At 42.3% G+C, this 24,973-nt stretch overlaps 1 protein-coding gene across 2 annotated transcripts in view; it reads right to left on the reverse strand.

Moving 5' to 3' along the window:
• Window positions 1-24,973, reverse strand: part of mycbp2 (MYC binding protein 2) — a 318,384-nt gene that overhangs the window by 40,787 nt on the left and 252,624 nt on the right. For both annotated transcript variants that reach the window (XM_041843995.2, XM_041843996.2), the window contains 13 exons: window positions 24,301-24,545; window positions 22,160-22,327; window positions 21,773-21,930; window positions 18,617-18,816; window positions 17,987-18,145; window positions 17,587-17,747; window positions 3,550-3,706; window positions 2,724-2,981; window positions 2,527-2,592; window positions 1,655-1,894; window positions 1,478-1,567; window positions 1,247-1,327; window positions 780-1,046 (listed from right to left, as the gene is read on the reverse strand). In XM_041843995.2, the coding sequence (XP_041699929.1) occupies window positions 780-1,046; window positions 1,247-1,327; window positions 1,478-1,567; window positions 1,655-1,894; window positions 2,527-2,592; window positions 2,724-2,981; window positions 3,550-3,706; window positions 17,587-17,747; window positions 17,987-18,145; window positions 18,617-18,816; window positions 21,773-21,930; window positions 22,160-22,327; window positions 24,301-24,545 (2,250 nt within the window). The remainder of the gene's footprint in view (window positions 1-779; window positions 1,047-1,246; window positions 1,328-1,477; window positions 1,568-1,654; window positions 1,895-2,526; window positions 2,593-2,723; window positions 2,982-3,549; window positions 3,707-17,586; window positions 17,748-17,986; window positions 18,146-18,616; window positions 18,817-21,772; window positions 21,931-22,159; window positions 22,328-24,300; window positions 24,546-24,973) is intronic.

The raw sequence follows: 24,973 nt of genomic DNA on the forward strand, positions 1-24,973 counted from the left end.
TTTATGAATGTAAAGTCCGGCCTGCCAATGAACAATAGAAATAAAAAAACATAGCGCCGGTATTATATCTTTTGAATGGCAATGGATAGAATCAAGCTGTTTTCTCTGAGGAAAAGAGGGAGACTTGGCTAGTACGTCGGCTACAGAACCTAGCAATGAAATGCAGTGGTGAAAGTGCGAGGGTTGAGTGAGACTACAAAATCAAAAACGTTTCTATACTCAACGGTGAGAAAACATTGCTAGACTATTGTTTTACTATTAAACGTAATGCTGCCGTTGTTTTTCATTTCGTAAAGTAGCTTGTTTTTCTTAACCAGGCAAAGGGTATATAACTAGAAGGCTGGTGGTGACTGGTTAGCTATGGGGAAGCAAGAAAGTCTCCTGCGCGATGTGTATAATCGGAAGCGGAGCCGGAGCGGAGCCTGTCTGCCCACACTCATCGCTTGCTCCCAGGCAGCTCACCAGCTGATGTAGGCTAGGCTGCGTGTGCCGGGTGTGGCGCGTCCTTCCCACTGCTGAACAGAACTGTGCTGCACATCTGTGCTGCTAATATTCATTATGCTTAACACTGAAATGCCCTCCATCTCTCAAAAACTCTTGTCCAGTCCACTTAGTAGTCCGATTTTAGTCACAGAGATAATTTCGTATCGTCTCGTTTTAATCAACAGAAATGAAAAGTCTTTTTTGCTGGGTCTATTTAGTCAGTTATAGTCTCGTCAATTGCCACTGAAAAATAGGTATTTGACGAATACTTTGTCGACGAAATTAACCCTGCCCACCTGTCTCTGGACACGCGGCGAGGCCGTGTGCAGCAGCGAGAACAGGTCCTGCATCAGTGTCAGCTGCTGGGCCAGGTATTGGCGGCCCACGTTGGAGCCGCTCAGCGCCAGCACCATGGAGAGCAACTCGAAGCAGTAGGCGTCCGAGGAGGCGTCGTCGTCGCTGGGCTGCGAGTTGGCGTTTTCCTTGCTGGAGATAGCGTGCTCCCATTCCTCACGCACCCGGGTCGCCTCCATGCGAATGGCCTGGACGATGTGGGCGCACACCTGGAAGGGGGAAGGGAGAGGAAAGCGAGAGAGGGATATGAAGTCAATTTCAAGTGTGAAGATAACATGAAGAGGGTAAGCAGAGTCAGGGGCTTGAACCCGGTCCCTCAAAGCCTGCTACTGAGGATTATTGTATATTGTAGTTAATTGCACTTTATTGGCCAGGTATTCCATAGGTTGTGAGGTAAGAGACTGCTGACCTGTTTCTGCAGGTTGGTCAGCTTGCTCCGGCTGAAAATTATGCCCACCATGTGTTCCTTCAGGTCTGCATCTGAAGGCGCCTGATGACAGGTAAACAATAACACATAAACAACAATATTTATCATATCCAATGTTGTTTTTTGTCTTTATTTGCAAAAACAATTCAAGTGTGAAATAGGGGGGTGGGTGAAAAAGGTTGGGAATCCCTGGTATACAGTATGACCCCTTACCTTGTCCTCTCCCTCTGGTGATGACAGCAGGTTCTTCTCCTCCTGTTCAGGGGTGGGCTCAGCATCTCCGCAGATCAGCTTCCCAAACACCTACACACACAACACACTTAGATCTAAAGTGAAAGAAAACATTAACATTTTGACCCCATAGTGCAATTGATTGTCAGGTGAACCGACCTGTGAGGTGATGAGGCGGAACACGCGGAGCGTCTCGGCCTCGCAGTTCTTCTGTTGGGCCACGCTGGCCGAGATCTGCCCCGCGATCTTAATGCTCTCGCCCTCCTTCCAGCCCAACACCTTGACTTGGCGCACCCGCAGCGTGTTCTCGGGCCCCTTCAGCTCCACCTTGATCACATGGTGGTCTCCCCCAGGAACCTCGCTGGTCACCCAGCCCATGTGACGCGAGTCGAGGTCGATCTGGAGAGAGGTGGGGAGAAGGAAGGGATTGGTGAGTGAAGGTTGTGTTGACGCCGAGGTGAACCAAAATGTTTAGTACCGCTTTCCCTTTGTTCCTTCTTTTTAAAACAGATGTTATTTACATACAGTAAATTACAATACACATTGTACAGAAGGGCTTCAATTGCTGTAAGTTTGCCATATCCTGTAGTATAGTAGTTAGCTATATTAGGCTGTATCTCACTTCACTTCCCAAATAGTAGTGCAATACATGTAGTGACCTACTTTTAACCAGAGGCACATCTTAGGGTGATTAATTGAGTCCTTTCCTTATTCACACAACCTACCCACTCAGATGCTTGGGGCTGGTCTGGCGGTAAGGCCATGGCCTGCAGCACATATGTGTTAATGTGTTGTGAAATCTGTTATGAATGTATTGTAATGTTTTAAAAATTGTAGAACTGCCTTAATTTCGCTGGAGCCCAGGAAGAGATCCATAATAAATACATATACATATTCAGTGTGTGTTAGCGTGGATATGAATCCAACTGCTCCTATGTCTGTGTCCCATTCAATGAATCGCTCTCCTTCACTTTCATAATTTGCGGGATTTTTTAAATGTATTTTTTAAAATAAAAAATTTGAGGCCAAACCTGTTTGATTCTGCAGAGGTCCTCCACGGCTTTGCCACACAGGAACGTCATGGAGGTGACTTTGTTCTGTGGAGTTAGACAGCGAAGAGCGGCTTTAATATCAATGAACACAGCCAGTTTTTCCATTAATCTTACATTGTGGCATCTGACTAATTAGATTTTGGAGTATTATGTCCCTCCAACCCCTCCCTACTCACCCCGATGTCGCGGGAGTTGTCCACGTGCACGGTGACGTAGGAGGCGTTGATGCCCTTGACGCAGCTGACGGTGATGCTCTTGGTCTTGTTCTTGTCCTCATCGCCCGACTCCCAAAAGGTCTCGGTGGAGCCGTCCGTTAGGCTGCCAATCATGGCCGGACGGCTGGACGTCTTGATGTCCACCAAGCTGGTCAGGTCCTTCAGACAGGTCACCAGGCACATCTCCTGGAAGGTCAAATGATGTTCAACACCTCCCAGCTATATAGATAAATAAGATTTATTGGACAATTTAGAAATGAAAATTTCAGCCACACAAGTGGATACAACACATTTAAAATAATTGAGGATAACATAAAAAAAATTACAATGTTGTTACTCCTAAACCTAGTCCAATATAAAAGTAATAATTTCATCAATAAAGAAGGTCCAGTGTCATGTTCTTTAGGCACTTAACGGAAGAAAGCAGACTGAAAAAAGGAGGGAATACCTGGACTTAACAAATAAGAAAAGTTTTTAAACAATTTCTGTTGCATTCCCTAATGAACACGACTCAGGTATCAGTTGGACTGTTGTGTTGGTCTGCACTTGGGTCTCAGACAGCATCTGTGGTACCTGACTCACCTAGTCTCTTCTCTACCCGCTTTCATAAGGTCGAGCTAGCCACCACAAAACTTCAAGGGCCAGTTTCCCAGATCTAGTCCTGGTTTAAAAATAATTTTCAATGGATATTTTCCATTTAAATAACTTCTTAGTCCAGTACTAGGCTTAATATGGGTCCGGGAAAACGGCCCTATGGGTATGGCTCTCCTATGGGATTCTGTCTCACCTGGCTCATGGCCTCGTAGCCAGACTGCACACTGATGTTGAAGCTCTCCTCGCTGTCGCCGTCGTCCGACTTGGACAGGATGTTGTTGATGTGGTGGAACACGTTGCTCTGGTGCAGGAACTGGTGGTCCGACTGCTTGAACTTCAGACTCCAACACCTGATAGATAAATGGGGAAACACTCCGGGTCAAGGGTGAGATCATGCGCTCACATTGATCAGTACAGTGGTAGCTAAGTTGGTTGGCGGATGGTGCACCCATAGGCGCCTGACCAATGGCGCAAACAGAGCAGCTGCACCACCACTTTCAAAATAGTTTTTTTTTTGCAACCCCACTTTATTACTAGAAAATTATCTATTTGTAATTTTCAATGATTAGTAATGTTTTGAACTAGTCTGTATTCAAACATTTTAGAATTAAGATTGCATTTTGCACCACCACCCCCCATCGATGAATGGTTTTGACCACTAAAGTTTTGCTTTGCTCCCGCGACACACTGTTTTGGTTCAGTGCAGCTAATAGAAAGTGCTAGTTAGACCACTGGTGTTTAAAATGAAAAAGCACCTGCAAAATAAAGTTAAATCAAGGTTAAAGAAAAAATAAAAAAAAATAAAAGGTTGATTTATTTTGTTGTGCTGTTGTTACATTTGTATTGTTGTTTCATGTCCGATGCACTCAGGGTGTTGTTCAATATAATTTGAGCGGCGTGCACCACATGTAAATTAATTGTATAATTTCACTTCGCCTGTAAGAACCAAATAAAATAAAATAAAAATTATAAAGCCCTTTTTACATCAGCAGATGTCACAAAGTGCTATACAGAAACCCAGCCTAAAACCCCACATAGCAAGCAATGCAGATGTAGAAGCACGGTGGCTAGGAAAAACTCTAGAAAGGCAGAAACCTAGAGAGGAACCAGACAGGGGTGGCCAGTCCTCTTCTGGCTGTGCCGGGTGGAGATAAGAGTACATGGCCATTAAGGCCATGAGAACGGGCATGTCTGATTCGGCTTCGCTGTATCGCAGCCTCTGGACTGAGTGACCTTATCTTCCGTCTGCCTACCAAAGGTTGCACCTTTGCAGAAAACTGCAAGTTCGGTAGCTCGTGGGCTGTCAATGAGTAGCTCGCAAGTAGATACTGAGAAATAATCAGTAGGCCTAATATTACATGATTAAATCTAGGGGAGTAACGGTACACATATTGTATCGAACTGTTCGGTACGGGGACCTCGGTTTGCACTGTGAACTCGAATGAATACATGAATAAATATGAAAAACACTAGGCCTATAGGCTATGCCTACGCTGCGTTGTATGCCTGTTAAGTAAATCTGAGCTGTAAAAAACATTTCAGGCTATTCCGTTAAACAACTAGAGCCTATGCGCACGTTGTAATCAAAATTATATTCTTAATTGGCGCATTTCAAACTGTCCTTTTGTGAGGCGCAGCCGGGAACTAGTTCTGTACGATCATCGTTTAAATCTCCAGTTTGGGAACATTCTGGATTCCCAGTAGATTACAACTGTGATAGAGAGAGTATGTCACCACTGCTCAATGAGAAAAGCCTATGCAGCTGCCAACACCTCAAACATATTGACACATTTACACCGACATCACCCCAGTATTCCTACCACGGGAGCAAGACGGAAACACAAAAAACAACAACGTCTCCCTCTGCGGTAGGAATGTTTATAACCGCAGATATGCGCCCATTCTCGGTGGTTGCGAAGAATAGGGGGTTTCAGCACCTCGTGAAAGTGCTGGAGCCACGTTACGAACTTCGCCCTCTCACACCCATTTCAGCAAACAGGTAGTAACCACTCTATATAAGCAAGCTAAAACTGAAGTCAATGAATTGGCCAATGCATCCTGTGTTGCGCTTCCTACAGATGGATGAACCTCCAGGGCTACAGAGAGCTACTTAACAGTGACAGCCCATCACATTACCCCTGAGTGGGAAATGAGAAGTAGCCTACCAGACATGCCTCCTCTATGAGTCACACAAAAGCGCATATTTTTCTCTTTGTAAGAAAATGTTATAGCATAGGCCTATACAATGACTGAGCCATGTTTCCATATTGATTTCACATGCATATTGCACTTTATTTTAGTGTTGTTGTTGAGTAATCATGTGTTTTCATTTAAGAAAATACAAAAGTCTTGGTATTCCTGATTCTGCTCTCATCAGGCATTATATGACTCATGATCAATACATACCGAACCGTGGGTTTGGTGAACCATTACACCCCTAATTAAATATGTGAAATAATTTTTCTTCCCAAGTCGTTTACAGGCATTTAACACCATTCTGTAATTGTTTCCATCTATTTGCTCGACATCAATCGGTTAAATCACATTGTGAAAATGTTTTAGTTCAAAAAGCGGAACGGTCAAGTAGTGTGCTTGCTGAGACCACACTTTTGATTTTCCTCATAGTTTGATTATTCTGTTTCTTCATCATGATTATTCAATTTCTTCACGATTTGTTGTCAAATATGTAGCCTACTCACTGTGGTGTGTTGTTTAAAAAGCCACTATTAAACAGAATGACAAAAATAATTGATAGTAGCCTAGTCCTGTAATGGCAGGCTACAGATCTGTACAAATGTAAACCCTTTTATTTTCTCTCATCTTAAAAAGGCACGATTCTCAAGGTAGGCTACAGTAGAATGGTGTGTGGTTTTAAGAACCAAAACGCAATCACATTATGTATGCGGTGCTGTTCTTTGTTTCTATTCATCAAATTAGACTTACACAATAACACAATATGCAGGCTGTATATGAATAGCTCACAAAAATGATTTTTTGTATGAAGTAGCTCTTATTAAATAAATAGTTGTGGAGTCCCTTGCTCTAGACCAAACCGTTTAAATATGACCCATATTGCCGGAGCTACATTTTATTATTATTATTGCATATTCAGGGTGCAATTTATGGATATATATAGCTGCCAAAAAAAATTCTAATTTGATAATGAGAATGATTAATTAATAATATATTGGCGATATTATTTTTCGTGAATGTAATCTATGGCCAAATCTTTATGCAAAACTCCAGTTTGCATTTTCAAGTCGACAGTTCAATGCCCTACCAGATAACACTACCATATTGAGAAAGAAAATTGATGTTTGTGGGTCACAGGATTGGTAGGGTTTCATACCTATCAATTAATTATTGGGGGTGAGATTTTCAGAGAAGGTAGTAGATTAGTAATCATCATTAAAACACTTTTTCAATATAATTTATTGTGGCAAAACCTAAGAAAAATACAGTGCCTTCAGAAAGTATTCAAACACTGACTTACTTCACATTTTGTTGTGTTATAGCCTGAATTTAAAATGGATGGATTTTTCTCTCTATCACTCATCTACACACAATACCCCATAATGACAAAGTGAAAACATGTTTTCAGAAACATTTTCAAATGTATTGAAAATGAAATACAGAAATCTCATTTACATTAGTACTCACACCCGAGTCAATACTTTAAAGACGCACCTTTGGCAGCGATTACAGCTGTGAGTCTTTCTGGGTGAGTCTCTAGGAGCTTTCCACACCTGGATTGTGCAACATTTGCCCATTATTCTTTTCAAAATTCCTTCAAATTGGTTGTTGATCAACAACCATTTTCAGGTCTTGCCATAGATTTTCAAGTAGATTTAAGTCAAAACGGTAACTCGGCCACTCAGGAACCTATACCGTCTTCTTGGTAAACAACTCCAGTGTAGATTTGGACTTGAGTTTAAGGTTAATGTCCTGCAGAAAGGTGAATTCATCTCCCAGTGTCTGCTGGAAAGCAGACTGAACCAGGTTTTCCTCATGGATTTTGCCTATGCTTAGCTCCATTCCATACATTTTTTATCCTGGTATACCCATAACATGATGCAGCCACCACTGTGATTGAAAACATGGAGAGTGGTACTCCGTAATGTATTGCATTAGCCCCAAACATAACGCTTTGTATTCAGGACAATAAGTTAATTGCTTTGCCACATTGTTGTGCAGTATTACTTTAGTGTCTTGTTGCAAACAGGATACATGTTTTGGAAGAGTTTTATTCTGTACAGGCTTCCTTCTTTTCACTCTGTCAATTAGGTTAGTATTGTGGAGTAACTACAATGTTGTTTTTATTTATATTTTTTTATTATTTTTTTTATTTTTTTATATTTTTATTTTTTTTAATATTTTTTTTTGGTTTTCTGGCACACATTAAAATGCCCTATATTGTCTTTTTTTTATTTTTTATAATATGTTTACTATTTTCCAATAAAAATAAAGTAAAAGAGACATAAATACAAACAATGACATTCATTGTACTGTTGGATGGGATGGCCAGTTTAGAGGACAAAACAAAAGTTAACTCACACATACACAAAATAAAACAAAATCCTATTAGGTGGTACGTGTATAAGAAGACAGCATATAGTCATTACAAGCAGTGTAGTTCAGCCAAAAATAAATATTGAGTGGAGTACAGCACAGAGTAGCAGCAGATCGTCAGCCCAGTTATGAAGCGGGACTAGACCATTTATCCAGTATCGGCTGCCATATTTTGTAAAACAATGGACTTCTATTGGAGGTGTTGTATCGAATCTTTTCCATATGGATTACATTCCCTAAATCCCGTAACCACATTTCAAAGGTAGGTACAGTCTCCAATTTCCAAAATTGCAATATGAGCCTTTTGGCTAATAGAGTACAAAGAGAGACAGCTTTCCCCTCCTGGTTATTCCCATCAACTGTACCAAACAGAGCGATCAATGGGTCTGGGGCTAGAACTCTATCAAAGGCCTTAGATAAGTAATCAAAAATGAGAGCCCAGTAAGCCTGTAATTTAGGGCATGTCCAGAATAAGTGGGACAACGTCCCCTCCTCCTGCTTGCACCTCTCACACAGTGGTGAGGTGTCCGGGAATATTTCATGCAGTTTTACTTTTGAGTAGTGTAACCTGTGTATCACCTTAAACTGTACAAGGTTGTGTCTGGCATTCACTGAACTGTGGTTTATATTCCTGAGAGCTTCTATCCAGTCCTCATTTGAGATTTCTGAACCAAGTTCTTGTTCCCAAGCCCTTTTAATGGTGTCTGTGGATACCTCTATGTGGGCCTGTAGCACATCATACAGTCTGGAGACCGACCCTTTTGAATGGGGTTTGACAAGGATCAAGCTATCTAATGTAGGACTATTTGGCTTCATGCCATACTGTGGGATGTGTGTCCTTAAGAAATTCCTGATTTGGAGGTATCTGAAAAAAATGTGTTGTTGGCATGTTGAACTTTGCCTGTAGTTGTTGAAATGAAGCTAACTGACCATCTATGTATAGATTACCAATTGTTGTGAGCCCCTTCTCCCTCCACTGTGAAAACACCACATCATCCATTGCAGGGTGGAAAGCATGATTCCGGCTAATCGGGCTGTCTATGTACACAGTGGGTATGTTAAGAAAATCCCTAATCTGTTTCCAGATCCTAAGAGTATGACAAATGACTGGATTGGAGTCATAAGTGGCTTTTTTCACATATGATGGGCTATTAACAAGTGCAGGGAGTGAGGAACGTTGACAGGAGGCCTGCTCAATCAAAAGCCATGAAGGCATATCCTTCCGTCTCATCTCAGGTAAACTTTCCCTCCAGAAAGACACAATGTTCAGATTAGCAGCCCAATAATACAGTTTGAAGTGAGGAAGGCCAAAGCCCCCTCTATCTTGTACTTGCATAAATGCTTCTTTGCAATTCTGGCTGCCTTGTTATCCCATAAAAATGGAGTTACTATTGAATCCAGTTTCTTAAAATAGCTTTGTGGTATGAAATTGGGTAGACATTGGAAGAGGTAAAGAAACCTGGGTAGGACAACCATTTTAATAGCGTTTATACGACCAACCAAGGAAATAGGCAGAGTTTTCCAGAAATCTATATTTTGTTTAAGCTGATATATTTTCATGTCCCAATTCACTTTCAATAGCTGGTCAAGGTCTCTTGTCACTACAATGCCAAGGCTTGTGAACTTGTCCCTCACTGTTCTAAGCGGGGTAGATTGCAGAAATTGCATATCCACAGGCCGTGATATTGGCATCATCTCACTTTTTTGCCAGTTTATCTTGTAGCCAGAGAAGGAGCCGAATGTGTTTATCAAGTTAAGTAATGGTGGAATAGACGTTTTAGGCTTGGACAAAAACAAAAGAACATCGTCTGCATATAGGGAAATTTTGTGCTGTGTGTCTTTTATTTTAACAGAAGCTATATCGGCACATGCCCGAATGCGCGTAGCAAGGGGTTCCATGGCTATAGCGAAGAGAGCAGGCGAAATAGGGCACCCCTGTCGGCACCCCCTTGAACAGGCGGAATGACTGCGACATTTCCTGATTGGTCACCACGGACGCCATTGGGTGTGCATAAATAATTCTTATCCAATTAATAAATTCCTTTCCAAATCCGAAATGCTCCAGAACCACATCATATACTTCCACTCAATCTGATCAAACGCCTTCTCTGCATCAAGAGCTATTACCACTGCCTCAACTTTATGATCATGATACATTACGTTGAAAAGGCGTCTCAAATTGTAGTATATATGTCGGCCCGGGATAAAACCTGTCTGGTCAGGGTGTATGATGTCGGAAATATATTTTTTCAATCGGTTTGCCAATATCTTTGTCAACACCTTGTTTTCTATGGGGAGTAACGACACGGGGGCGATACGACGACATCTCCATGGAATCTCTATCTTTTTTCAAGATCAGGGCTATTGTAGCCTCATACAGTGTTTGCGGGAGTTTGGTATTTTCTTTGGATTGTTGAAACATTCGCAGCATAAGTGGAGATAGACTAGCGCAGTACTTCTTATAGAATTCTATTACATATCCATCGGGCCCAGGGGCCTTGCTGTTTGGAAATTGTGCTATCGCTGTGTTAATTTCATCTAAGGTTATCCCTGCATCGAGTGCGGCAGCTGCCCCCTGTCTAGTTTAGGAAGTTCACAATCAGCGAAAGCGTTCCATAGTTTGTGGATCAGTAGCATCGCATTTTGATTGGTATAGCTCTGAGTAAAACTGTGCAAAGCATTTATTAATGTCCTGCGGATCTGTTACTATTTTACCCTTCTTGTCTTTTATTTTGTGAATAGCTCTAGATGCTTGTACATGCCTTAGCTGTCTTGCTAATAATTTATGTGGTTTGTCCCCCAGTTCAAAATAACTTTGTTGCGTTCTAGCAAGTAAAGAGCCCACCCGTTTCGAAAGGATGGTATTGTATTCATACTTTAACTTTGTGATCTTCTCAAGGACTATATACGAGGAATTTGTCCTAAAAACGTTCTCCTGTTCCCCTAACTCTCTTTCAATTTCTCTCAGCCTAGTATTGGCACGTTTCTTCCTCTCTGATGTATAAGAAATAATGTAACCTCTAATCACAGCCTTTAGAGATTCCCAAAGGGTGGAGTCGTCAACATCCCCCGTGTCGTTAGTACTGAGGAAAAAGGCAATCTGCTCCTCCAAATACTGACAAAAAGCCTCATCTTTCAACAGGTATGCGTCTAAGCGCCACGGTCGCCGACCTGTCGACATATTGTCGAGTTTCAGCACCATGGACAGAGGAGAGTGGTCCGTAATTAGAATGGGGTGATAGGTAACCGACTCAGCTGCTGAGATTAGTTTGGAGTCCAACAAAAAATAGTCAATTCTGGAATATGATTTATGAACTGATGAGAAGAAAGAATAATCCCTGTCTGTTGGGTGCGTCAGTCTCCAAATATCGACAATGTTAAGGTTTGTCATCAATGTATTTAGACAGACACTGGCATTTGATTGTTGAAGTGACCTTGATAGCTGTTTATCTAAAAGAGGGTCTAACGTACAGTTAAAGTCACCTCCAACAATAACACTTGTATCCGAGATATTTGGTATGGCCTTAAATACCCTTTGAAAAAATAATGGATCATCGAAGTTGGGTCCATATAAATTGACCAAGGTTATTGGTTTTGAATTCAGTGTACCAGCCACAATAATATACCGACCATTAGGATCTGAAATCGAGGTTGAGTAAACAAAAGGAATGTTTTTCCTTATCAGGATTGCTACCCCTCTCGCTTTTGCATCAAAGTTAGACTGGTATATCTGACCGATCCAGCCGACTCGTAGCTTGGCCTGCGCGGGCGTTTAATATGAGTTTCTTGAAGAAGCACTATGTCAGCACCCAGTGATTTAAGATGAGAAAAAACCTTAGCTCGTTTCACGACATGCCCTAATCCATTACAGTTCCAGCTGACTATCTTTATTCCACCTGGTCTACTCTGTGCTCGGTCACTATGTGGCATTTCTTATTTTAAAGCAAATTGCTGCTGTCATACAAAACCCAGAAGAAAAACGTCCCCCCGTGCGGGAGCTTGTCATGCCACCTGTACTAATAAACGTGAACATAAAACACAGACCCCAACCCCCCTCCCGTCCCTTTACTGAGTGACTTCCCCAAACGAAGCACTCCTTGGCTAACACACAAACGTTAGGGTGTCTAGACATAAAGCTTGAACTAACTCGTCGTCTATAGATGCTCCGCATATAAACTAATATTAAATAACACTTAACTTAACTCTCATGTTAGGGGGTGAGTGGCGCTAAAACATGACATGCCAAACAATGGTATATTAGCCACAACATCTCACCTATCCTATAAGTCCCAATTTCTGATCTTCTGATCGAAAAGACATAGGCCGGAAATTCAATTCACACACATTCCTGGCCTGTATTTGGCCATTTAGCCTGCTGGCACAGCCGTTCTGTATCCTCAGCCGGGGAGTTTGCTTGTCAAGAACAGATCTGCCTCTTTTGCGTTGTCAAACGTACGTGTTGATCCCTCGACTGTCACCTTAAACCGGGCTGGGAAGAGGAATCCATATCGGATGTTGGCCGCCCTGCATTTGTTGCGTACCTCATCATACTCTTTCCGTTGGTTCCTCACCTCCAAGGTAAGATCTGGGTAGAAAGACACCCTGGCTCCGTTGTAGTTAAGGGGGAACTTTTGACTAGCCAGCTTGAGGATGAGATCCCTGGTGTGGGGATAGTGCAGCCTTACAATGAATGGCCTTGGTGGCCCGCCCTTGGCCGGCTTCGTTGCCTGTGCTCTGTGTGCGCGGTCGATCAGGATGGCCGTTTTGAAGTGTTCACTCCCCAGCAATGCCGGTATCAGCTCCGAGACAAATTCAGTGGGTTTCCCTTTCTCCGTGTCCTCCTGGATCCCACATATTCGGATGTTCTGGCGTCTTGAATGCGACTCGAGCATTTCCAGTCGGGCCTTCAGGGTTTTGTTGTCATTTTTGAACGTTGCGCACTGTTTCTCTATGTCCTGTAGCCTGGCCTCGTGATCGATTGTCGTCTGCTCAACCTCGTGCACCCTTCCCTTAGTTGCCTTCACAGTTTCGGCCAAAGTCCCAATACTCTTTGAGATATCAGCCAACCTTGTGTCCACCTTCTTGCTTAGTGCGTTTATGGCAGCCAGTATGTCACTTTGAGTAGGATCTGTGGGGAACTCTTGGAAGCTAGCCTCTTCAGCTAGCTCCTCGTGGGTCGGCGACGTTGAAATTGGTTCGTTGTCTATCTCATTCCAATTATCTTGTTTAGCGCCCCCTTTTTTGTTGCCTTTTCCCTTTGTCATATTTGTTTGAAGTTATAGGTTGTGAGAGGTTAAGATAAATATTAATTTGTTTCAAAATTGAGCGGAGCTCTAGCAATGCACGTCTACTCCATAGCACGCTCTCTAGCGCCCCAACTACAATGTTGTTGATCCATCCTGTTTTCTCCTATCACAGCCATTAAACTCTACAGTGCCTTGCAAAAGTATTCATCCCCCTTGGCGTTTTTCCTATTTTGTTGCATTACAACCTGTAATTTAAATTGATTGTTATTTGGATTTCATGTAATGGACATACACAAAATAGTCCAAATTGGTGAAGTGAAACCAAAAAAATAACTTGTTTCAAAAAAAGTCTAAAAAAATTAAGAATGGAAAAGTAGCGCGTGCATATGTATTCACCCCCTTTGCTATGAAGCCCCTAAATAAGATCTGGTGCAACCAATTACCTTCAGAAGTCACATAATTAGTTAAATAAAGTCCACTGTGTGCAATCTAAGTGCCACATGATCTCAGTATATATACACACACACCTGTTCTGAAAGGGCCCAGAGTCTGCAACACCACTAAGCAAGGGGCACCACCAAGCAAGTGGCACCATGAAGACCAAGGAGCTCTCCAAACAGGTCAGGGACAAAGTTGTGGAGAAGTACAGATTAGGGTTGGGTTATAAAGAAATATCAGAAACTTTGAACATCCCACGGAGCACCATTAAATCCATTTTTTAAAAATAGAAAGAATATGGCACCACAACAAACCTGCCAAGAGAGGGTCGCCCACCAAAACTCACAGACCAGGTAAGGAGGGCATTAATCAGAGGCAACAAAGAGACCAAACATAACCCTGAAGGAGCTGCAAAGCTCCACAGCGGAGATTGGAGTATCTGTCCATAGGACCACTTTAAGCCGTACACTCCACAGAGCTGGGCTTTACGGAAGAGTGGCCAGAAAAAATACATTGCTTAAAGAAAGCAAAACAATAAGCAAACATGTGGGAGACTCCCCAAACAAATGGAATAAGGTACTCTGGTCAGATGAGACTAAAATTGAGCTTTTTGGCCATCAAGGAAAACACAATTTCTGGCGCAAACCCAACACCTCTCATCACCCCGAGAACACCATCTCCACAGTGAAGCATGGTGGTGGCAGCATCATGCTGTGGGGATGTTTTTCATTGGCAGGGATTGGGAAAGTGGTCTGAATTGAAGGAATGATGGATGGCGCTAAACACAGGGAAATTCTTGAGGGAAACCTGTTTCAGTTTTCCAGAGATTTGAGACTGGGACGGAGGTTCACCTTCCAGCAGGACAATGACCCTAAGCATACTGCTAAAGCAACACTTGAGTGGTTTAAGGGGAAACATTTAAATGTCTTGGAATGGCCTAGTCAAAGCCCAGACCTCAATCCAATTGAGAATCGAAATGTGGTATGACTTAAAGATTGCTGTACACCAGCAGAACCCATCCAACTTGAAGGAGCTGGAGCAGTTTTGCCTTGAAGAATGGGTAAAAATCCCAGTGGCTAGATGTGCCAAGCTTATAGAGACATACCCCAAGATACTTGCAGCTCTAATTGCTGCAAAAGGAGGCTCTACAAAGTGTTGACTTTGGGGGGATAGTTATGCACGCTTCAAGCTCTGTTTTTTTGTCTTATTTCTTGTTTGTTTCACCCCAAAAAATATTTTGCATCTTCAACGTGGTAGGCATGTTGTGTAAATCAAATGATACAAACCCCCCAAAAAATATCAATTTTAATTCCACGTTGTAAGGCAACAAAATAGGAAAAATGCTTGCAAAGAAAAAGCCATATCTCAGACTGGCCAATAAAAAGAAAAGATTAAGATGGGCAGTCTGAGATATGGCTTTTTCTTTGTAACTCTGCCTAGAAGGTCAGCATCCCGGAGTCGCCTCTTCACTGTTGACGTTGAGACTGGTGTTTTGCGGGTACTATTTAATGAAGCTGCCAGTTGAGGATCTGTGAGGAGTCTGTTTCTCAAACTAGACACTAATGTATTTGTCCTCTTGCTCAGTTGTGCCCCGGGGCCTTCCACTCCTCTTTCTATTCTGGTTAGAGCCAGTTTGCGCTGTTCTGTGAAGGGAGTAGTACACAGTGTTGTACGAGATCTTCAGTTTCTTGGCAATTTCTCGCATGGAATAGCCTTCATTTCTCAGAATAAGATTAGACTCATGAGTTTCAGAAGAAAGTTATTTGTTTCTGGCCATTTTGAGCCTGTAATCGAACCCACAATTACTGATGCTCCAGATACTCAACTAGTCTCAAGAAGGCCAGTTTTATTGCTTCTTTAATCAGCACAATAGTTTTCAGCTGTGCTAACATAATTGCAAAAGGGTTTTCTAATGATCAATTAGCCTTATAAAATGATAAACTTGGATTAGAAAACACAACGTGCCATTGGAACACAGGACTGATGGTTGCTGATAATGGGCCTCTGTACGCCTATGTAGATTTTCCATAAAAAATCAGCCGTTTCCAGCTACAATAGCCATTTACAACATTAACAATGTCTACACTGTATTTCTGATCAATTTGATGTCATTTTAATGGACAAAAAAATTGCTTTTCTTTCGAAAACAAGAACATTTCTAAGTGACCCCAAACTTTTGAACGGTAGTGTATATATTTCCCGAGCTGTCATATCTCCTAGATATAGGACGAACACTTCAAAACCTTATTCCTTATGATTTATTTTTTGACTGGCTTTTTTTTTTCAATTTACGAATGTGTTATTCAATGCGTTTCTATGGGCTATAGTAGTAAAGGTCAAATTCAATATTTTATCAAATATTTCTATTACATTTTTTTCTGATACTTAATGGAGTCCTAAAATTCAAAATCAAATAGCTAAATTATCCATGTTATGACCATCTTAAAACAATTCCATATGTCAGCTTAGAACTGCTGTTTGAACCATTAAAAGTGTGCTTTGCTATTTTGGGGCAGTGGAATGACCTTTGCCTCCTTCCAGGCCTCGGGCACACTCTAGGCTTAGATTGAAGATGTGGCAAATAGGAGCCGCAATGTATTACGCCACCAACCTCAGTAATTTACCATCCATGTCGTCGGTTCCAGGTGGTTTGTCCTTATTTATACATAGCAATAATTTATCACCTCCTTCACACTAACTTTGCGGAATTGTCCTTCATTATTGAATCCGTTATGCATGCATATGAAGGCTCAGCATTTGTTGTTTGCATGTCATGACTAAATTTGCTAATCTTGTAGTGTGCAATATCAAAGGGTTTTGTTATGAATGAGCCATTAGCCTCAATGAAGGATGGAGCCGAGTTAGCTTTTCTGCCTAGAATTTCATTAAAGGTTTTTAACTATAATTATTTATATTGTGTAACTTTGTTCCATAGTATAGTTGTTTCTTTTTGTTTAGTTTAGTTATGCAATTTCTACTGTATGTTTACCAATCTGCTGTGTTGCGAGACTTATTTGCCGTTCCCTTAGCCTCATCCCTCTCAGCCATACAGTTTTTCAATTCATCCATGGGGATTTGACAGTTTTAACAGTCAGTTTCTTTATGGGCGCATGCCTGTCAGTAACCGGAAGTGCAGCGTCAGTATATTCCTTATTACACACATCAGACCAACAAATATTTTCCAAATCTTCAACATAGGAATCATTGCAAAACCTCTTGTATGATCGCTTATACACTATTTTAGGTCCAGTCTTTGGAACTTTGGTTTTCCTAGATATGGCTATTATTTATTACTAAATCCAATGGGTGTAGATACTGCTTTAGAGCAGATTTCTGCAGCATTAGTAAATATGTGGTCTATACAAGTGGATGATTAATTCCTGTTATTTTTGTAAATACCCTGGTAGGTTGACTGATAACCTGAACCAGGTTGCAGGCACTGGTTACAGTTTCAAGCTTTTTCTTGATTGGACAGCTTGATGAAAGCCAGTCACAATATTTAGGTCACCCAGAAAATATACCTCTCTGTTGATATCACATTCATTATCAAGCATTTCACACATATTATCCAGATAGTGACTGTTAGCACTTGGTCTATAGCAACCAGTGATGCCAACTTAGCAATTTTGTTGGTAGATTTAGCAACTTTTCAGACTACCCTGGCAACAAATGTAGCTACTTTTAAAAAGATTTTGGGAACTTTTAGCAACTTTTGAAAAGTGACTCAAACGCTAAAATGCACGCATTGTCCCTCTAAATGACACAAAAAACAATTTTCTCTGTCACACACTCAGTCACAACACACGTAACCTTTGGTAAAGTTAACATTATATGGCCTATTCATATATACAGAAAAGTATTTGACCCTTAGCTTTAGTCTTATTGCAAGATAATATGCTCTGTTCCAAGTGTATGGTTAACATTATTTAGCTGAAGTTTAAAGCGTAGGTGAACTTTGAGCAACAGGGCCACCGTACCTGAGGGCCATCTGCTGCAGGGAGCTGCCACTAGGAAGTGACATCATGAGGTCGGAGATAGTCTGGAGGAGGCGGTGGAAGGTGTGGGGGAGCGGGTGGGCGGCCTCCCCGGCGATCACAATGTCAGAGAGTGGGTGCTCACACACTCCAAGGTCCCTCTCCTGTGTGTACGAAGAAAACATAATGGAAAAGTTTATAAAAACACACATATTAAGGATGCAATGACTTCAGACATACATTGATATTGTCTGAATATAGAAAATGTTTGTACCGGTACCTCAAATAAAAACCTTTATGTATCCAGGTTTGTCTCATTGAGATAATCTATTTTGCAAGAGACCTGTTTCGCAAGCCCCCCCACTCACACCACCCAGGTCCTGGTTTCTTAATCAAACATCACCTGCTCCATCACAATTTCCTTGTTCCCATGGGCTTTATTTTCTTCCTCCTCCTCTTCCTCGGGTTCAAAGGGTGATGGGGTGAGGGAGGCGACAAAGTGCCACAGGATGTCGTGCAGCGAAGTGGTCTGGATCACGTTACACAGCAGCCAGTTGAATGCCTGAGGAGGGGGAGAGGGGTTAGATGGTGGCTTTCAGACCTCAGTCCTTTTCATTTCACAACAAAAACAAAAACCTACAATGTTGACAAAAATAACCTGTTTGAAAATCATCAGAGGGGAGAGCGATACTTTTTAGGAAAAAGGTACAGTGCTTTCCAAACCACTAACCTAACCTTAACCTAATCTTAACCCTAGCACTACTACTTCAGAAAAATACACTTTCTAATCAGTTTATCATCTCAGATATTGCCTACACTTCTGTCCTTTCTAACAGGGCCGTCTAGCGACTACCACTGACACCTCAAAGAGGATGTTTGCAATTGGCTAATCACGTTAGCATTTGACATTACAGGGCTAACTATTGAATTGTGGTATACAACTGCAAATGCCCAGCTAGAGTAAGCATGATACATTTTCCTATGGGAAATACTTAATGTACACCATGTGCAGGAGTATCTTTGATGGACGTACCTCCATGGCGAAGACCCTGCAGGCGGACTTGCGGAGGGCATGCTTCATGGCCACCTCCAGACCCTCCAAGTCGTGGTGCTGGATGACGAAGGCCAGGACGGGCCACTGGAAGTTCCTCTCGCCCTTACTGAGGGATCCATGGGCAGAGATGAGACGGGACAGCTCCGGGGACGGGTGGCGCAGCAAAGAGGAACCCACTTCTGGAGGAGGGGACAGTGTTACAATTAAGTGATAATGCCCGAGAAGCCGGTGTTTGGAGGATATATTGGCACAGGTGTTGTTAGGCCCGTGACGAAGTCGAGGGCCGACAAACCTTGCCAATATATCCTCCAAACACCGGTTACGAGGGCATTATCACTTTTATACAATGGGTTACCAGCATATTCAAATAATGATTGACATTGACAACGTTATTTTGATTAATTATTTCATCCTTTCACAAGATATAGTCCCGACCCAAATCTAGGGTTGCTACCCAAGCCGGCTGGTCGTTCAGTCTTTTTGTTCTGTATCTATGGACGCGACCCAGTCGTTCGTTCTAAATGTTCCATTGCCATAATGGCTGGCAACGTTCTTATCCCTTGCTTGCTAGCTAGCCAACTACGGCTAACTTGCAGTCACGTCAAAAAGTGCAGCCAGAATAACAGCAAATTAGCTGCATTTGCATTTGTTTAAGCTGTTTTCTAGTGACATTTATTTGGATACATCCATAACAATGAGCTAATGAGGCGCGATTTCGCCTGGCATAGAAAATGTGCTCTCTCGTCAGGACACTGTTGTTCAGAGGAGCTAGCCAACAACACAGCTAAAACAAGCTGGAAAGACTGCAAACTAGCTGCACTTAGTTTCGTTTTACCTTTTTATATATCCATAAAAATTCATTACCATGGGACAGCTGGAGATCGAATTTGAATATTGAAACAATGTTGCAAATGTCAGATAGACAGACAGTAAGGTTTAGACAAATCGCCGCTGTTGAAAACTAAATGTTATTCTAAAAGAAATGTGAGATAATGTCTAGATGCTTTTTATAGTGGAGATCAAGTTTATAAATAGCCTGGCTGGGCTGATGAGACAGTGGATTGCACAGTCAGATGGAACAGAGTAAATAGGCATTTTAAGGTCATAGATTTAGCCGGTGGTAACTTGTGGAATAGACACCGGCTGGAATGCGGTTTTAACCAATCAGCATTCAGGATTTGACCCACCCATTGTATAAAGATGATATAAATAACAAAACAATAAATACATATTACATACACTACCGTTCAAAAGTTTGGGGTTACTTAGAAATGTCATTTTTTTCGAAAGTAAAGCAATTTTTTTGTCCATTAAAATAACATCAAATTGACCAGAAATACAGTGTAGACATTGTTAATGTTGTAAATGGCTATTGTAGCTGGAAACGGCTGATTTTTAATGGAATATCTACATAGGCGTACAGAGGCCCATTATCAGCAACCATCAGTCCTGTGTTCCAATGGCACGTTGTGTTTGCTAATCCAAGTTTATCATTTTAAAAAGGCTAATTGATCATTAGTAAACCCTTTATGTTAGCAATTATGTTAGCACAGCTGAAAACTGTTGTGCTGATTAAAGAAGCAATAAAACTGGCCTTCCTAAGACTAGTTGAGTATCTGGAGCATCAGCAATTGTGGATTCGATTACAGGATCAAAATGGCCAGAAACAAAGAACTTTCTTCTGAAACTCGTCAGTCTATTCTTGTTCTGAGAAATTAAGGCTATTCCATGCGAGAAATTGCCAAGAAACTGAAGATCTCTTACAACGCTGTGTACTACTCCCTTCTCAGAACAGCGCAAACTGGCTCTAACCAGAATAGAAAGAGGAGTGGGAGGCCCAGGTGCACAACTGAGCAAGAGGACAAATACATTAGTGTGTCTTGTTTGAGAAACAGATGCTTCACAGGTCCCTCAAATGGCAGCTTCATTAAATAGTACCCGCAAAACACCAGTCTCAACGTCAACAGTGAAGAGGCGACTCCGGGATGCTGACCTTCTAGGCAGAGTTGCAAAGAAAAAGCCATATCTCAGACTGGCCATTAAAAAGGAAAGATTAAGATGGGTAAAAAGTTATGGACAGAATAATCGAAGTTTGAGGTGTTTCGGATCACAAAGAAGAACATTTGTGAGACGCAGACCAAATGAAAAGATGCTGGAGGAGTGCTTGATGCCATCTGTCAAGCATGGCGGAGGCAATGTGATGGTCTGGGGGTGCTTTGGTGGTGGTAAAGTGGGATATTTGTACAGGGTAAAAGGGATCTTGAAGAAGGAAGGCTATCACTCCATTTTGCAACGCCATGCCATACCCTGTGGACGGCACTTGATTGGAGTCAATTTCCTCCTACAACAGGACAATGACCCAAAGCACAGCTCCAAACTATGCAATAACTATTTAGGGAAGAAGCAGTGAGCTGGTATTCTGTCTATAATGGAGTGGCCAGCACAGTCACCGGATCTCAACCCTATTGAGCTGTTGTGGGAGCAGCTTGACCGTATGGTATGTAAGAAGTGCCCATCAAGCCAATCCAACTTGTGGGAGGTGCTTCAGGAAGCATGGGGTGAAATCTCTTCAGATTACCTCAACAAATTGACAACTAGAATGCCAAAGGTCTGCAAGGCTGTAATTGCTGCAAATGGAGGATTCTTTGACAAAAGCAAAGTTTGAAGGACACAATTATTATTTCTATTAAAAATCATTATTTCTAACCTTGTCAATGACTACATTTCCTATGCATTTTGCTATATTTCCTATTCAAACTAATTTCATGTATGTTTTCATGGAAAACAAGGACATTTCTAAGTGACCCAAACTTTTGAACGGTAGTGTACATATTAAATACGGTATTACAAATGTCATGGTGATTGTTAACACTTAGTAATTTGCAGCCCTATTCCAGCTGACATTTTCTAAGAATTAATGAATCATATGAAAACTAAAAAAAGAGTTATACTTCAATGTTTTCATCATGTAATGACCATTACCATAATCATTTTGTAGTAAACACCAGGTACATGGGTTAATGGTGAAGTGTAAAATGACTTTTCTCTACATCCAAACCCCTTAGTATAACGGACTATACTAGTAAATAGGATCAAAGTCCTCTGGTCTGGTGGTTCAGGGGTAGGTTTACCCACCTGCATCCCCACTGTGGACTCTGCGTCTGGGCACGGCTTTGACCCTGGCCGGGGAGGCTGAATGCTGCTTGTCATACTCAGATGCCACCACAGAGTAGGACCTCTGGAACACCGTCCGCTTGGACAAGTCACTGTCTGTGATTGGGCTGGTCTCCAGACTGCAAGAGATACAACAAATAAATGTTGACCATCTGTTTCTGTCATCCATGACACATATATACACAACACACACACTCACAGAAGAACACACACACATACCACACTGGTACGAGTCTCTCTCACACACACACGCACAGATATGACACACACTACACCCACATACAGTACACACATAGACATAATCACAGTCTGCACATCTCTACTCTCAAAAAGAGGTGCGTGTGTTACCTGGGGGGCATGGACTTCATGTTGCTCTCGGGCTCCTCGAACACGTTGGGGCAGGCGTCGGGGGTGACTGAGATGTAGGGCGCAGGGACAGACGTGGAGCGCAGGTACCTCATCTCGTCCTGGAACAGGTTGTCATCCTGGTACGCACCAAAGTTCTCTGTGTGTTGCCTGGAAGAGGGGAGACAGATTTACATACATGTATCATATGTAGTTAAAGGATTTAGTGTTTAGGTTACAGTGGGGAAAAAAGTATTTAGTCAGCCACCAATAGTGCAAGTTCTCCCACTTAAAAAGATGAGAGAGGCCTGTAATTTTCATCATAGGTACACGTCAACTATGACAGACAAAATGAGAAGGAAAAAAATCCAGAAAATCACAGTGTAGGATTTTTTATGAATTTATTTGCTAATTATGGTGGAAAATAAGTATTTGGTCAATAACAAAAGTTTCTCAATACTTTGTTATATACCCTTTGTTGGCAATGACACAGGTCAAACGTTTTCTGTAAGTCTTCACAAGGTTTTCACACACTGTTGCTGGTATTTTGGCCCATTCCTCCATGCAGATCTCCTCTAGAGCAGTGATGTTTTGGGGCTGTCGCTGGGCAACACGGACTTTCAACTCCCTCCAAAGATTTTCTATGGGGTTGAGATCTGGAGACTGGCTAGGCCACTCCAGGACCTTGAAATGCTTCTTACGAAGCCACTCCTTCGTTGCCCGGGCGGTGTGTTAGGGATCATTGTCATGCTGAAAGACCCAGCCACGTTTCATCTTCAATGCCCTTGCTGATGGAAGGAGGTTTTCACTCAAAATCTCACAATACATGGCCCCATTCATTCTTTCCTTTACACGGATCAGTCGTCCTGGTCCCTTTGCAGAAAAACAGCCCCAAAGCATGATGTTTCCACCCCCATGCTTCACAGTAGGTATGGCGTTCTTTGGATGCAACTCAGCATTCTTTGTCCTCCAAACACGACGTGTTGAGTTTTTACCCAAAAGTTATATTTTGGTTTCATCTGACCATATGACATTCTCCCAATCCTCTTCTGGATCATCCAAATGCACTCTAGCAAACTTCAGACGGGCCTGGATATGTACTGGCTTAAGCAGGGGGACACGTCTGGCACTGCAGGATTTGAGTCCCTGGCGGCGTAGTGTGTTACTGATGGTAGGCTTTGTTACTTTGGTCCCAGCTCTCTGCAGGTCATTCACTAGGTCCCCCTGTGTGGTTCTGGGATTTTTGCTCACCGTTCTTGTGATCATTTTGACCCCACGGGGTGAGATCTTGCGTGGAGCCCCAGATCGAGGGAGATTATCAGTGGTCTTATATGTCTTCCATTTCCTAATAATTGCTCCCACAGTTGATTTCTTCAAACCAAGCTGCTTACCTATTGCAGATTCAGTCTTCCCAGCCTGGTGCAGGTCTACAATTTTGTTTCTGGTGTCCTTTGACAGCTCTTTGGTCTTGGCCATAGTGGAGTTTGGAGTGTGACTGTTTGAGGTTGTGGACAGGTGTCTTTTATACTGATAACAAGTTCAAACAGGTGCCATTAATACAGGTAACGAGTGGAGGACAGAGGAGCCTCTTAAAGAAGAAGTTACAGGTCTGTGAGAGCCAGAAATCTTGCTTGTTTGTAGGTGACCAAATACTTATTTTCCACCATAATTTGCAAATAAATTCATAAAAAATCCTACAATGTGATTTTCTGGAGAAAGAAAATCTCAATTTGTCTGTCATAGTTGACGTGTACCTATGATGAAAATTACAGGCCTCTCTCATCTTTTTAAGTGGGAGAACTTGCACAATTGGTGGCTGACTAAATACTTTTTTTCCCCACTGTATGTGGATGCTACCTCCTAGCAAATAAATGTTAAGAATTCCATGATGGTTTTCACTGTGTAACATGTTCACGGGATATGGGTAAGACATTATACACAACCAAAATGTATGATCATCATCGCTTCAATTAAAGTGGCCACAGCGCTTCAAGTGTAATGCCGTCCCAAAGGGCATAAAACCAAAAGAGAAGGAGACTGTTTGGGAGGCAAAAATAAAAGGAGATCACCTTTAATTTGTTCCCTCCCAGTCTCTCCCGTTCTTTTAATTTTGATCATCATCATAATAGCTATCCATCATTTACCTGGCTAGCGTCTGCAGGTAGAGGCAGCCGATCTTGTTGGGCATCTCGTCCGAGACGCCCTCCTTGAGGCTGGGCAGTGTGGAGTGGAGCGGGCGAGGCGGGTGGTGGCACAGCAGGCTGGGTTCGGCGGCACTGCTTAGGGACAGCAGGAACAGGGCGTTGGCACGGATCACCTGGTGGGCCTCCATGGTGGGAAGCGCCCGCGGCGTCTTCACCTGCAGGGGCTTCTTCCTCGACTGCTTCACCTGGATGGGTAGGGAGGGAGGTTAGAGGTCACGGGTGGGTTAGAGGTGGGGGCAGGTAGCCTAGCGTTTAAGGGCGTTGGGCCAGTTATCGAAAGGTCGCTGGTTCGAATCCCCAAGCTGGCTAGGTGAAAAATCTGTCAACCTGTCCATGAGCAAGGCACTTAACCTTAATTGCTCCTGTAAATCGCTCTGGATAAGAGCGTCTGCTAAATGAATAAAATATAAATGTAGAGCTTCGGTTGGAAGCGTGCGGTCAGATCTTTGGGATGAAAATATTTTGGTTGTCCCGCAGATTATTTGGAAACAGCCGTTCTTTCTGTTTTTTATGCGTTAGCCTCCCTATTGTATTAAAAACACATCTTTGTTGCATTATCCACACACTCAGAATTCGCTGCTTCATGTTAAGCAGCCTACCTCCTCTCCTAGTT

Source organism: Coregonus clupeaformis, chromosome 23 (assembly GCF_020615455.1).
Source record: "Coregonus clupeaformis isolate EN_2021a chromosome 23, ASM2061545v1, whole genome shotgun sequence".
NCBI classification, from domain to species: domain Eukaryota; kingdom Metazoa; phylum Chordata; class Actinopteri; order Salmoniformes; family Salmonidae; genus Coregonus; species Coregonus clupeaformis.